The sequence below is a fragment of the Aplidium turbinatum genome, chromosome 15 (genome assembly GCF_918807975.1).
Source record: "Aplidium turbinatum chromosome 15, kaAplTurb1.1, whole genome shotgun sequence".
NCBI classification, from domain to species: domain Eukaryota; kingdom Metazoa; phylum Chordata; class Ascidiacea; order Aplousobranchia; family Polyclinidae; genus Aplidium; species Aplidium turbinatum.
In genome coordinates, this window is record NC_137486.1 from 2,977,979 (window position 1) to 2,993,555 (window position 15,577).

Sequence of the window (15,577 nt, forward strand, 5' to 3'; positions counted from 1 at the left end):
CACTAGGGTGTACCATTTTTCAAAAAGTTTTTAGAAATTATTGCGGCTATGTATTACGGGTTTCCACTTTTGTTAAAAAGTATTTTGGTAGAGTTTCAGAATTTTCCCGCCAAAACTGTGGTTCTGCCGCCATTTTGAAAAAATGGCGTCCAGATAAGATATTATGAAAGTCTACAGCCTTAAACTGGCGCAATGTGATCATATAATATGTCGATTACGGGGTTTTTGGGGTCGCAGAACTCGAATTTGAAGTTAAAAACACTCTACGGCAACAATTTTGCAAAGTGAATTTTGACATATAGATGTGACCACACTGTTTTGTACGCAGATTTACATGAAAAGAGCATCTTATTGTCATTTTAACCTTGAAATGCATGTAGGCTATGCATAAACTTTTCTAGTCGGTGTGATTATATCAATCAGTATGAGGAAAAAATTAACATGTACTTTCTTGTGTAGGCTACTTTCACATCCGATGAAAGTCTACTAACTAGTCCACAGTATAGCCTATAGCCTGTACTTAGTTACTAACCTACCTGCTTATTAACTAATGGACGGCAACAGAGTACCCCACGGCAGACCAAAAAGCTCGAAAAGCGGAAGTGATCTCTCCCAACTGGGTAAATGCTTTACTTCTACACGACGAAGACCATCATTAGCTCAGTGACTCGAAGAGTAGCTAGTGATCGTACGCAAGTTACAAGATTCCGATCAGTAATAAATGGCACTGAATGAGACGGCCGGTGAAGCACACCACTCACTGGCACAAAAACCAAAAAGAAAATTCTTCCTCATTGGGAACACTAGCGAAAGACTAGGTGTTCCAAAGCTTCCTAAAAGCTCTGACGTTCTTGCTAGGCTGTTGTTCCTCAGAGACGAAAGTCACAGAACGATCAACCAATCCATCGTGATAGCAAGGGAGGAAATTCCCCTGGTATGGAAACATCATTTTGGCATGGGTTAGGTATTTGGCAAGAAAAACGAGAAACAATCTGGAAAAGAGAAGTAATCGTGAAAGGTTATTGTTAAAAATGCGGATATAAACCGGCATCTGAAGAATTTGTATGAAACTTGGTATCTAGAACTTGATTCCAGGCGTGAGAGGAATAATAGTGATTCATTTAAAAAAACGTTTGCGTGATATGGAAGAAAAGCTCAAGGATCCTCTGAATATATGTAAGACTACTTCGCGATCAATTCTCATGCATTTCGGTATTATTGACTGGGAGACAGATTTGGAACATCTGAAAAATCAGCTCCAGAGAGATCAAGTAGGCTAGGTTGCGCATTGGGCAGAGATGCTCTGTAGAAGAGACGGGACTGAGCTAGAGAAAAATGACACAGTGCATCTGGTGAAAGGAAACAGAAAGAGGATGTTGCTGACAATCCGAAAACCGTGAAGTTGGACTTAAGTGCAGATGAAGAAACAGAAAGTGACAGTGACAACTGGAAGACTCCTGAATGAAAAAAAAATGGGTATTACGTCGCCTAGCCTATACCTTTAACATCTGATCGACTTGGATGAGCTATCGGCAAAGAACAATGTTCGCTATGTGGCTCAAGCGTCCGGCATACAAGTCGAAGATACTAATATCAGTCACAGCAGCTCATAGACTGGCTAATAAGACTATAGGTCCTCTCACTCCCAAATTAATTATCAGAGATGAGTTCCAGGCCCCTGATTTGGCAATAATTCACTGGGCCGGTAAGATTCTGAAAATGAGAGGAAATGTTTCATCAGAACAGTGCTGTGTATATGTATCTGGCGTTAGTTTTGATGATGAAGGTAATGCAGAAATGAAAGCTTCTGGGGGTGCATGAGACCAGACGGCACCAGATCATCTCAGGAACAGGCCGTTATAAAATTGGTGGAAGACTGGAGAGAGAAAGGTGTCATTGATGGAGGTATTTGATACGACTGCCGTCAATTCAGGAAAGTGGCAAGGTACTTGTAGGCTACATTGCTGGAGGCAACAATTGGGAAAGCAATTTGGAACTTACTGATCAAGAGTAGCAACAAATGCCAGTATCAGAATGGAAAAATTTCAGTGATTATAGGAAACTAAGCAAATTCGTTTTGAACGTAAGGATGGTCAACGATATTGCGGAACGCGGGATTAAGCTAATCACTGATTTTTTTGACAGGTGTTCTGACGAAAGCCACCGGCAAGCTCTCTTGCTTGCCATGCAAAGGCACAGTTCTCAAATTACAAAAAAGGTACCTTAGCCAAACTCAATTGTTAAAGAAATTCGTCAAAAATTCAGTAAATTGAGTGTTTGCATAACTCTGGTAGGCTATTGTGTTGATGAAATACTGGGAATTGAAATCAATCAGGACTGAAGCATAAGGAATAGCATGCAGAAGAAACAGGGATGGATCGTGTTTGAGAGTGATTAACTCAATTTGTTTGTAAATGAATCGTGTTGTTATTTCAACAGTTTGACAATATTTCAGGAATGCTCATTCTGGGGTGAGGTATTCTTGGTCAGGTTGTGTCCATGTCTGTAAAATTTCACCATAAAGTTCAAGTGGTAAAATTTCACTTTGCAAAATTGTTGTCGTAGAGCACTTTTGACTTCAGATTCGTGTTCTGCGACCCCAAAAACCCCGTAATCGACATATTATATGATCACATTATGCCAGTTTAAGGCTGCAGATTTTCATAATATCTTATCTGGACGGCATTTTTTCAAAATGGCGGCAGAACCACAGTTTTGGCGGGAAAATTCTGAAACTCTACCAAAATACTTTTTAACAAAAGTGGAAGCCCGTAATACGTAGCCGCAATAATTTCTAAAAACTTTTTGCAAAATGGTACACCCTACTATACACCATCAGTTTTTTCAGTGATGCTGTGAGTTTCATTTCTTAAATAATTACCGATACCAGATTCCTGGATCATATGTTTTGGTGTTTCTACACTTTCATATTGTTTGCTTTGCTATGCGAGAGAACATTTTTTTCGACTTAGATCTACACGGAGATGAAATTCAAACTTCTGAATCATCACGCTTTTTCTTGCAAAATATTAAAAATCGTTTTTTGTTGATATTGTTACTTTTTTGTTTCATTTTACAAAGTTTTGTTTCACAATTTCGAACTATTTGAACTTTTTTTCCGGTTAAAGCAAGACTGATAATGACCTTGACTAGGTCTTTACTGTAGGTCTTTGCTGTAGGTCTCTAACTGAGCCCTTACTAATTTGCTTGTCCCCTTTCCTAGGTATAACCTACTCGTTCGGTGGGTGGTGGACCAAATGGCTCCCAACATAGCTATAGTAGGCTATACGTCTGCTAGAGCTCCATATGCTTTGTACCTTTCGTATGTCTAACTTACGTGATGCCCTGAGTGGCTCAATATTAGCGGTTCCCTTACGTATCACATCTAATCATCACATCATAATTTGTGCATCCTTATGCGACGCTTTATTAGCTTATCTGTGCGCATCACGCCAAGTTATGTCGCGTAAGGGCTTGTTCCATTATTGCTATTCCTTGCCATTTGCACCAGTTTGTGTAACTGAACTTCGTAGCCGATGTTGTCCGGCAACTCAGCACTTTTCGCTATTTTGGTAAATCCTGTGTGAGTAGTGTTCGACTCAATGTATATGTATACTTTTAATTGTTCCCACCAGCCTGCTGCAGCAGGCACGTATTTACGTACATGTTAGTAAATATCTATGTGTACTGTGTAGGCCTGGCGATGAATCTCTTCTTTAACCGCTTATAATTATCTGTCATAATTAGGGGCCGCAGTGTTCTCGAGGCTCATTTGGTTAATTGTTTCTGCGCACGCGTCACCTAATTCGTTAGTACTTTGCCTGCGGGAAGGCGCTTTCTCAAAGGAAGAGCCAGTATTGTTGCACTGTTTACAGTTTTTTGTTAATGCCGTCCGGATGGCTGAGATCTTTTGGTGTTGATATTGTTTGGTGTTTGTAAAGAACTATTTTTAATCCTTTAAAAAGAAAAAGACAAATAATCTTCAAAACTTGAATGAGGCTGTTCACCAGGCATTAAATTAAATAATATGAGATGTTCTACTGGTGCAAATTAAACTAAACTATCACAAGATGTATACAGTGACAATCTGCTTTTATTCCGACGTTTCGTCAATCAGACACGACTGACTTCTTCAGGGGGCTAGACCAGGTAGTGACTACCTGTCTAGCATGGCAAAACACAGGACATAACATTGTTTTCAGCAATATGTCCTGTGTTTTGCCATGCTAGACAGGTAGTCACTACCTGGTCTAGCCCCCTGAAGAAGTCAGTCGTGTCTGATTGACGAAACGTCGGAATAAAAGCAGATTGTCACTGTATACATCTTGTTATAGTTTAGCTTAATTTGCACCAGTAGAACATCTCATATCATTTAATCTTCAAAACGTTGTGCGTTGAATGAAGTTTGGAAAAGGGTAGGGAGACTAACAATACAAGCTTTCTAAATCGGAAAGTCTCCTTAAGCAACCTTGAGGGACGATCCAACACCATGAATTGAAAAACGAAATGCATAAGAATGAAACGGCAAAGCAGGAGAAAAGGCACATCACATGGTGGTTACTTCCAAGAGTCAAAAAGCGCATCATATGACGAATTAAGAAAAGACGTTATGCAGATAGGAAGTAGGCCTACGAAGCATTAAAATCTCTATCTTTAAACAAGGACATTAAAGTCTGCACATTCGACAAGGAAAAAGGAACGACAATTCTCGACTCTTCCGATTATTATTTCTCCAAACTGGACACTATTGTAAATGATACAACAAAGTTTAAAGATATTAACGCTACTACCAAAATTTATCCGATTATTTCTAAAGAGAGATCTATTGGTTGTAATGTGAGAAAGTACCTCAAAGAATTTGATGAAGACGTAACACGAAAATTAATTCCTTCTGGGAGCAGCCAAGGTAAACTTTACGGTCTTATCCAAGTTCATAAAAAAGATAATTCCGCACGTCCTGTTGTATTAATGATTTCTGCCCCTGAATACCGTTTGGCAAAATTTTTAGACTCTATTATCAAACCATATAGCCTATGCCGAATAATTACATGCTCAATTCTGCTAACAATTTTTTGAAAAAAAGTCAATAATTTCAATGTGCCATGAATCAACTGATGGTTAGTTTCGATGTAAAGCCATTATTCACCAATGTTCCTTTAAATGGAACTATAGACGTTATATCACTAATTGTATTTTTTCTCAAGACCAGCCCAACCATCCACCTACTAAAAAATATTTTTTTTATAAAACTGTTGCACCTGGCCACCGAAGGTATGTTTCCACATAAAGACAAATTATATAAACAAAATGTTGGTGTGGCAATGGGTTCGCCTAGGTCCAGCTCTTGCTAAATTCTTTCTTAATTTTTTTTTCTCAAACTGATGTAAATTGCCATCCTAAATTTTAGGTATTTACGTTCTGTTGACATTTTCTCTATATTTAATGATGATATTGTTGTATGCAGTTTCTCAACATTCTTAACTCACAACATCCTAATATAAATTTTACGGTAGAAAAAGCCAACCAGACCATTCCCTTTCTAGATGTCGAAATTAAAATTAATAGCAACAAATTTGACACTTGGGTTTGGCGAAAACCAACCAATATCAACCTCCTTCTTAATTTTAATGCTGTATGTCCTTCTACCTACAAATAGGGATTAATTAAGTGCCTGCTCAAGCGAGCACAAGATATTTGCGCTAATGTTGATAGTTTTAATAATGAAGTCAAGCGTTTACGTTCTTAATTTAACGCGAACAACTACCCCACATGGCTTTTTAATGGGGTGCTCAGGGGGGTTTTGAATTCACGTTCTACGCACTCTCAAGCGGACGAGCGTGAATTGAAAAAATTCTAACAGTTCCATTTGTTGGTAACATGTGTATGGCCGAAAACGTTCGTAGTTTATAGTTTATGTTCACTTTAATGTATTATGTTCAATGCCGTGTGGTTGCTTATGGTTGCAGAAAAGGGATCTCTCGCAACTGAAAAGAGATTGACGCCAACATCAGGGAAGTAACTATTGAACTGAGTTTTCATGGAGTCAATGCGTTCGATGATATCAGTATTGTTTAGTCCAGATCAAGATGTTGATCCAGCAACTGAAATAAATATCAGTCAAGTATAGCACAGTTGCGCTAACCATTCCACAGACTTGAAAAGTGCAACTCGATCATTCTTTTTCTGACTTGTTAGAAATTCCATCAACTCTTACTACTCTGTTGAAGACTCCTCGTGGCACACTGGAAAAAGCTGGTGATCCAACTTTGGGTCTAGACCCATAGGTTGAGAACCACTAACTTAAAGTGATCAACTTTTGTTGGTTTATTAGTGACCGACTAATGCAAAACAATGAATGTAATATACAAAACGCAAATGATCTTCAATTTGACACAATCATTATATTTTTAATAATTTATACAAAGTCATGTATATGAGTTAAACTTAAACTGAAATTCTCAACTGTACGATAATTTATGATGTTGGAACAACTGGATCCAGTGTCGCGGCTGCTGATAGAATATGGAATACAACAATGGAATACTGTCTCTTCACTTCCTCCCAACGTCCTTCCTGATCCGGATCCACATCAATATCGAACAAGGAATCAGTTAGACCTGGGAATGCTGTGTTATCGTACGTGTCGTGAAGGCTTGGAGCTGTTATGACGTGTCTGGTCAACATAAGTTAAAATGTAAATCCACTCGGGTAATTTGTTGAAATATTCAAGGAGCTATAAACGCATTATTAATACAAGTATAATTTGAAATGATGAAAACGTTCCGTAAATACTGTTTTTGCTTAATTTCCACACCGATCTTTAGATTTATATAATCACCGCATCCTATAAGCTCTGATCTTATGAAAAAATTTAATGATATGATGGCTATCCCTCGTCTTCGAGGATGATGGTCTTTGCAATAAAGTCTTGCGAAGACGCCTGCGCGTGGGTTGATTAACGTGGACTTGATGGCGCTCACTCAACAAGCACACATAAACTCAACAAGGCCATCAGCTTTATCCAATGGCAAGGCAAGCCAAGACGATTGGAGCTGGTGGCATACTGCACCCTTCATCCGCTTTCACAGTCGTTGAGCTTGATTGACTTCATCTGCCTGTTCCACCGTTGGGTACTTTGGACTACGTTTTGTCTGGCCTCTGCCTTTCAACCAACCTGGCATGGGTGACCCTTCCAGGAGCAGTTAGCTCCTGCCAGTACAGCTCTAGAGGTCACTGAGGCACGGAAACTCACCACGTTAAGGTAGTAGTCCGATGAGCGAGTAATTTAGTAGTCCGATTTAATGATATCAAGATTGATTGATTAAACTGAACTTGATCCCGACTGGGAAAGCTTCTATGAGAGCTTAATCCTGACAGTTTCTCATACTTGTAGAGGCTTTGAACCATTGATGCAGGTCGGTCACCGAGATTGACAAAGTGAAGTTTTCGAATCGACTACAGTAGGTATCTCTGAAAGGAGAGCAGTCATGAAATGCATTGCTCAAGCGCACACACCGAGAGCCGAACCAGAACCGCTTGATCTTGAGTCGGGCGCGTAATCATTGAGCAGACGGGGCGGATGAGATCCAATAAAAGAATGTCCCGAAAACAAAATCCAGCAATGCAGTACCGACCCAGCTTGATTTAAGATGATGGAAGCTGGGATTGAGAAGGATATCTATAGTCTTTTTGAAATTTGAATTTTGTTTCAAAAGATCCAAACAGGTTCAACAAATGACTGCACGTTAATTTCTCGCTTGTTACACTGGTGCTGGTGTATTCGTCATTTAAGTTCGTATATGTATCATTTTGGAAAGTGTAACCGTAGTCAAATGTTTCATACAGCACCTGTAATATTTTCTTCCCGGCAGAGGGTTTTGATCAATGAAGGCGCGTTCCAATTGCATCAGTTGATCATTGAAGGATCGTACTTCCAATGCACTGATAAAGGAAAATGTATTTACGAATTACAATATGATCTGTACTACTGCACGTCATACAAGAGCAGTCAAACCTTTAATACATGTTCATTATTAGCAGACGAAATCGGTTAATTACATTCTGCTAAAACGTATCAATCGTTTTATTGCATCAAACTTGAAATACCAAATCAAATCTTATATTACGAAAAACCATCTCGTACACAACTTTAGGCATAAATTAGATAATTGTATCGGGATTTGCTTCTTGCTTGCACACTTCATTTATTGGCTTAGGTCCGATATACGAAAGCAAAAGAAATGAGTCGTGTTAGAAACGTTTGCAGATAAGCCAAAGAAAAATGTCCCTCTTTTTTCACATAATTGTCTGAGACGTTCAAAAGCGAAGTAAGGAAAATAAGGTCATCAGAATGATGAAGGTACCTCTCAGCGTTACCTTAACAAAACTTTATCAACATTCTCGTACATCAAGCTAGGATGCATCAGAAGCGTATGGACAAATTGTATGCAGGCACAAATATTGTATTAAATTTTTCAGTACATTATATCAGTGGTTCTCAAACTTTTTGCTTTGGCGGACCCCTTTTGTTACCCTTAAAGCGGTCAGGGACCCCTAAAAAAATTATTTCAAATTTTAGTATATTGCGTCTCCTAACCAAAACAAATGTTTTATAAGTTTTGAAGCCACACACTTAGAAGAATTTGCTGAGCTCGTGACGCTCTTGTGACGATTGATGACATTAACGAAGTTGTAACCATTCTGAGATATACGTTGCCACACAAGATCAAAGATCAGATCTATTCATTTGATATTTGATAAAACTACCATTCAACGTTTTATAGGCAGAGAAAACTTTTTCTCGAACCGTTGAAAATTTCATGATCAGATCACCGCTTCAATGTGTGATGGAAATCTACAAGTAAATTTGCATCAGGCATTGCAGAGTGGTAGGCACTTAACATCACCCACTCATCGAAGAGTGCCTGCTTTTCAATGTGAAATTGCTTTGTGTTTTAGTGACAATTTTCCTTATAAACTCCATTGATTGCAGTCATTAAGATCCTTGTTGCACTCAGTTCAGTTGCAGAAGAAAAAATAGTATTAGCAGAGGGTGGGAATCGAACCCACGAAATCGAAATTATTACTCCTCTGCCCTAACCATTAGGCAACGCTGGTTGTAGCGAAGCATTCGGTTAAATTTCTTTGTATTAAAATTTTTTGATCAGAATATCACGTATTGTCTGATGTCTCTGGATTTATTAATATTCAACTGAACACTGAGAATATGTCCTTATAATCTTTGTAATGTATTGTATTGAGTTTAAATTTGGCCGTTGTTATTGCGTTCATAAACGTAGTTGCACTGATGAGAAGTTAATAATCGAAAACGCGTTCTGCAATACTGTTTTTTGCATTCTGCAATGCCTGATGCAGATTTACTTGTAGATTTCCATCACGCATTGAAGCGGCGATCTGATCATTAATTTTTAACGGTTCGAGAAAAAGTTTTCTCTGCCTATAAATCGTTGAATGGTAGTTTTATCAAATATTCCTGGAAACTTCCTTGGTTTGGTATTATTTGAATATTTATTTGATGTTTTCAAAAATTAATTATTTTTTTGCGACCTTCACAAACAAATTTTCTATTTTTCATTCGTAACCAATATTTCGTTGTAGCCACAGTCATGGCAAAACTGTGAGTGCTGATAGGCTGCTGACCAATGCTTACATTTCTGAAATAAGCATTGATCAACAATTCAACAATCTCCTGTTTTAAAAGAATTAAGTTGAACATAGGAAGCTTTATAAGTTAAACAATAACTGCTATTAATAGCCTAGTACAAAAATTGCTCAATGCCAAGCGAAAAGCCAATCAGAGCGAATTACATCAAAATTGGTTACTAGTTCACTAAAAGCACTAACAGCCGGTTTCATTTCAATAGGATCATCAGAAGAAACGCGTAAAGAAAAGTCTCCTTGCGTTGCGCCACATGTTTGAAAGGGAAGTGGAGAGAATGTTTGTAAGCTTTCTGTTGCTGATTTGCGAAAACGCAAAGCAAATATTCTCATTGGTTTTATTTCTACGTCACCCACTTGTTTGTATCAGCGCTATCGATCCGTAGTTGAATGTTTATGGCTGCTGTTGTAAAAACTTTGATTGCATCATTCAACACAGCTGCGAAATAGAAATGAAGTGAATTAAATTAGAACATTTGATTTACTAATTTCAATATTGCGATGACACAACTCCATTAAACCTCATTCTGAGGCATTCTTGCCTGACAAGAAAAACATAGTCACATGAGAATAAGAGTTAAAAAAGTTCTGGTCTGGGATATTAGTAATTATATCAAATGTTTACCAATATAAACTTTTGCACCAATTAGAGACAAAAAACGTCGACAAGATTTTCTTTTGTTGCTTTTATGCGTATAAAAGGATACATCATCCGCTTATAGACAAATGAATAATCTTATAAGGATCTCCAACTACAGTGTGACACCTAACTGAGTTACCAACAAAGTAGTAAAATAGATGTAAGAGAACTACCCAAGAAAGCATGAAAAAACGGAAAATAACTTCTGCTCTTAATTAAAAAGAATAAATAAATCAATTGGTTTGCTGGAGACATGTAACAAAGGTCTAATAATGAGCATAACGAGGAAGGTGTGATCACAATTTTACGTTATGAGGTTACGTCATCGAAAAAAGTTTAAGCAAAAAGTGAAATAAACTTTAGTACAATACCAAGAGATTAAAGAAAAGTTTGTAGAACAGGAACGGGTCATAGAAAAACAGGTTCGCACATACCTATGTCAATGCTATTGTTTGCCAGTAATATTCCAAATCTTCTTTCAAACAGAAATTTATTCGCTTCAAGATAACTTGCATAGAGGTTAGGATCAATTGGAAGAAATGTTGAATCCGCCAGTCTTCTTCCCATTTCGGCCCACGTTTGGCCAACAGCTCGATGATAGGTGAAGTTAGGATCAATATGTTGGGTCACCAACTCAAATGTTTCGTAGATTGTGTGGTAGAGAGGATAAAACCTAAGTCCAAGGCTCTGAAAAATGCGAACACTTGATGCATGCAACATGATTCCAGGCAATAAAATTCGGAATAGAAAAATATAAACATCAATAATTCCCAAAGCATTTGATGGAGTCTATATTGAGTCATGTACCAATGACATTGCCGAGCTGCCAAGACACCACTTGACACACCATTTTAGAAATTCTTTAGGAAAGGAAATATGTATCCTACTAGCTAATGAAGGTGACACTAGTCCGTCCTAGTAGCTCCATTGATTAAGTGCCCGACTTTGTGCACAAAGAAACCTCGACCAAGCGCTGCTTCGGTTTAAGCAACGCACTTTGACAGCTCTCCATTCAGAGATACCTAGTGGATGGAAATAATTCACACACAACAACACTTTGACAATCGGAAACTTCACTTTGCCAATCTCAATAATCGGCTATGCGTCAGTTGTTCAAAGCGTTTGCAAGCATGGAAAACTGCCAGGAATAACTTTTCAGATGCTTCTTGTTCGAGGATAAATAGTAAAACCAACCAACCAGTTATCTTCGAGGTAAAAGGTAATTTTTTTCTTAAAAATAGAATGGCCTTGATGCCAATGCACAAATAATCAAAAACATGCAGTTTTTTAAACTTTTCGTGCTCATTGCTTAATAAAAAGAGCTTTGACCATTAAAATCATCAAGACTCCGTTCCAAAGGTACCTCTCAACGGGACCAATATACAACGTCTTGGAAACAAACTTCGTTTTGATACTAACGCCACAGGCTGCCCAAACACAAAAGCACACAAAGGCACAACTACCATTACAACCACCAACGAATTTATGCAAGAACAACACCCACTAACACGCTGACCTATCTACTATGAAGAAACATGGTACAAAGATCTTCCATGATACGGAAAAGTTTTTCCTAATTGTAAAGAAGAATTAATCTCAGTTTAAACAAGTAGGCTACTTTTCTAACAAACCGCCTACCATGCAGTACTTCGGTTTCTATTTCTTACAAAGAGACGGTTTGAAATTGCTCTACGAAGCCTACGCTACGTAGTCTACTAGCCTACGTTAAGTAACCCTAATCGTGGTCTTGCAAATATCTCGAGGTTTTAGCGTTAGTTCGAATCTTCTTAGTTGATTACTCGGATAAAAAATGTTTCTGTGTTATCTTTAATGTGACTGTACAGCGCGATAGAGGATGAGCCAAGTGAAGGTTTGGGCTGCACATGGTAGGCAGACCAATGTGGCATTAAAGCAGAGAGACAAAATCGCTTTTTACCATAAGTTTGGGGACTCGCAAACTTTCTCCGCATGGTAAACCCGCAGTTCATTAGAACGAAACATCGTCGTGTTTCTGAAGATGATGACACAAATATATATTTTTTGTAATATTCTTCCTTCGATCAAAACAGGTGGGATCTTAGGAAGTCCTGGCTCCCTACAAGAAGCTCTCGTGTAAGAATGTACAGACAACATGTTCTATAAATTGGATACTGCCAAGCTTTTATAAACTTACTTGGTCATATGTGTAGTGAATATCAACCGATGGCACACCGATTTTTTGGAGAAATGCGGTAAAGTCACTCCCAGAGCCCAGTGGTAGGTAGCTGGGAAAAAATAAAACACATGTTTTCATATAAATTAAATAATATGAGATGTTCTACTGGTGCAAATTAAGCTAAACTATCACAAGATGTATACAGAGAAAATCTGCTTTTATTCCGACGTCAATCGTTGTTTTTGTTTTATTATCTTTATCCTGCATTGCGGAAAAGCGGACTTGAGCGCTATGCATCGGTATACGGGTACGCCTTCCGACGTACACCGGTTGTCTACTCTATTTATGACTTAAATTTGGTACTACCCATTACTCGAAATCGATCACTGGGTAGAGGCAATTATCGTAAAGTTTCTTGCCCAGAGAAACAACAGCAAGTGCGGGTGGCTGGAGTCGAACATGCAGGCTCTCGACTGCGAGCCCAACGCGCTAACCACTCGGCCACTGCTGCTCGGCCACTGCTGCCAATCAGACACGACTGACTTCTTCAGGGGGCTAGACCAGGTAGTGACTACCTGTCTAGCATAGCAAAACACAGGACATATTGCTGAAAACAACTAAACATGCAAAATGAAAATTCAACTTCTGGACAAAAACTTATCGCGCGCAAAGTTTGAAATAAGTTCGAAAAAAAGGGGGAAACTTAATTGTTAACGATCATAACTTGTTAACGATTTTAACATAAATTGTTAACGATTTTAATATAAGATAATAAATTAAAAGCAACAATACGGTAGGCTATGTTAATCAAAGATTAAACACCTAGTAAAATAGAAGCACTGTCCAAACAACTGGCACAGTTGACATACGACTTGAACATACAGAGGCACTGTTGTTTCTGACAATGTTAGTCGCTTCTTCCATGTGTCGTACACCGTCTTTCTTCCCGCAGCGATTTCAGTGGTGTCAGGATTTGTAACTGACTTTGCTGCATCGTAAACTACATCCCGTAAACTTGCGACACCGAGACCAACCATAGAGTAATTTCCAGTGACGCTGATATCGATATTTAAGTAAGCAACCGCACGGGAATCTAGTTCTTTTTGGAATTGCTGAAACAAACACAATCTTTGCGGTGGTGGTATCATCACAATTCGAAAGCAAAGTATAAACAAATGGTAGGCTACAATTAAAATTATTAGTATAATGGCCGCAACTCAAAAATTTGAGTGCTTTTCACTTTCACAATTCCATACAAACATTAACTTTTCAACGCCACTTGTGACAAATTCGTCACACGGAGTTGCCTTTAAAATTTGGTAGCCAGTACTTTAGCCAGGGCTATCTAAAGGGGATACGAAGGCGTTTATTACGTATGACAATAGAAGGGCTTCTGTTTGCACCGTTACTAATTTAATGTAACCTGCATTGCACTATTACCATCAGGCATGGATATTTACTGAATGCTCATAATTACTTGTTAATTCAACTACCTGTAGAGTATACTTTCTTTACACACCTATAATAGGGTGGTTCGATTTACGTGGGTGAATAACTTTTTTCCTCATTTTGCTTAGCTTGGGGTTGGAAAACTTTCCATTGGGTGTATAGAACACTGTGTAAAAAGTTTATTTCGATCGAATAAATTTTTGATCTGCCACCAGCCACTTGAAAATTTATTATTTCCTTCTACAATAGCCTAGGCCTACTGCAAACACTTTTTTAAGAAAAAGCTTACTGGTAACCTTTAAAAAATGTTTATTTTTTTTAAACAAGTTGGCTATTCCTTAAATATGCTCTACATATCATTTGCTAACTGTTTTCTGTAGCTGACTATACCAGCTGCAAGACAATTTCTGCAATTTTACAAAGAACCTCATGTTAAGCGCTGTACCAACTACCCCTCTTCTCTAGTGTCGTGAGATAAGCAATCGCTGTAAGCATTCGCATCCCCTGAACACAGGTAAGCTATAAATGTTGCTGTAAATCAACTAAAATGCAAAATGAATATTCAATTTCTAAAGTCTAAACCAGCGTGGTCCAACTACTTTTGACTTACGGGCCACTTTACAAAAACGTGACAACTTGCGGGCCATTTCCAATAAAATGATAGTAGGCCTATGTGCGTAATCGAAATTGCAATAGCAAATAAAAATTTATTGCAAATCTCTATCAGTGAGATGCCTGTGGTCGAGGTTTCTCTGATACTATCGTTTCTATATCAATTTCAATGTTAGTGGTAGGAAGTCGGAGACTATCTTCTAGTGTTTTGTCTATCATTCGAATGAGTTGTGTATTCAAAGAATACGCAGTGTTTTTTCAAGTTTCCAGCTTTTTGGAAAGCTTACTGGCCCATAAAATCATCCCGGTCTTGAGTCCAAAAAATATCCAACCTGTCAACGTTACTAACCATACATAACTAACAGTTATCATGATGATATTTAGATCAGAATGATGGCTGTTTACCATTGAAGACTATAAAGAAACTGCCCTGAGTCTGCGCACTGTATTAGGTACTCGAAAAATCTCACCAATAGATAACTTTTGATGATGTAGCCTATCGATCAAATAAACTGATATTTTTATACATTTCTTGCGCTTATGAAATCTTTGATCTCTTTGAGTTGTTTAAGATATCATCAATAAACAATTATGTTGATGTTCCGCAAATAACATGAAACAGTGTAATTGCACTGTGGCATTTTTGTCGTCGTATCCAGGCTTACACCTGGTGGTTAAAGATTTTAGACTAAGTGGACGACAAGGCAAGGAAGCCAATCTTCGTGTCCACCTTTAGGCATGCCCTTAAGTGTCCTGCCAGAGACACAGCCGCATGCTCTTGAGCGGTGTCAAACCGGCACCCTGTCGATTGTCGTTCCAGGGCTCTATCCATATGGTATTGAGGTGCACGAAAACTATGCAAAATTCACCGTCATGAGGAGTTCATTTCAGCTGGCCATAGCCCTAAGAAGGGCAGTAGGCATTTCTCTCTAGAGCAGCCAACTGTTCATAATCGTGAGAGAAATCAAGGGCTGTAGTCCAATCGGCGCCACTCTGCAATCGACGGCAGGCCTATAAGTGTCTTGCCAAAGTCACAGCCACAT

At 38.4% G+C, this 15,577-nt stretch overlaps 1 protein-coding gene across 1 annotated transcript in view; it reads right to left on the bottom strand.

Annotated features, from left to right (window-relative positions):
* Positions 1–6,449: 6,449 nt before the first annotated feature.
* The window catches only part of LOC145784406 (N-acetylated-alpha-linked acidic dipeptidase 2-like), a 43,770-nt gene continuing 34,642 nt past the window's right edge, over positions 6,450–15,577 (bottom strand). The window contains exons 8-13 of the mRNA XM_082596217.1: positions 13,356–13,585; positions 12,492–12,582; positions 10,753–11,005; positions 10,036–10,117; positions 7,849–7,941; positions 6,450–6,673 (exon numbers count right to left, since the gene is read on the bottom strand). Coding sequence (XP_082452343.1) covers positions 6,475–6,673; positions 7,849–7,941; positions 10,036–10,117; positions 10,753–11,005; positions 12,492–12,582; positions 13,356–13,585 — 948 coding nt within the window. The 3' untranslated portion in view covers positions 6,450–6,474. The remainder of the gene's footprint in view (positions 6,674–7,848; positions 7,942–10,035; positions 10,118–10,752; positions 11,006–12,491; positions 12,583–13,355; positions 13,586–15,577) is intronic.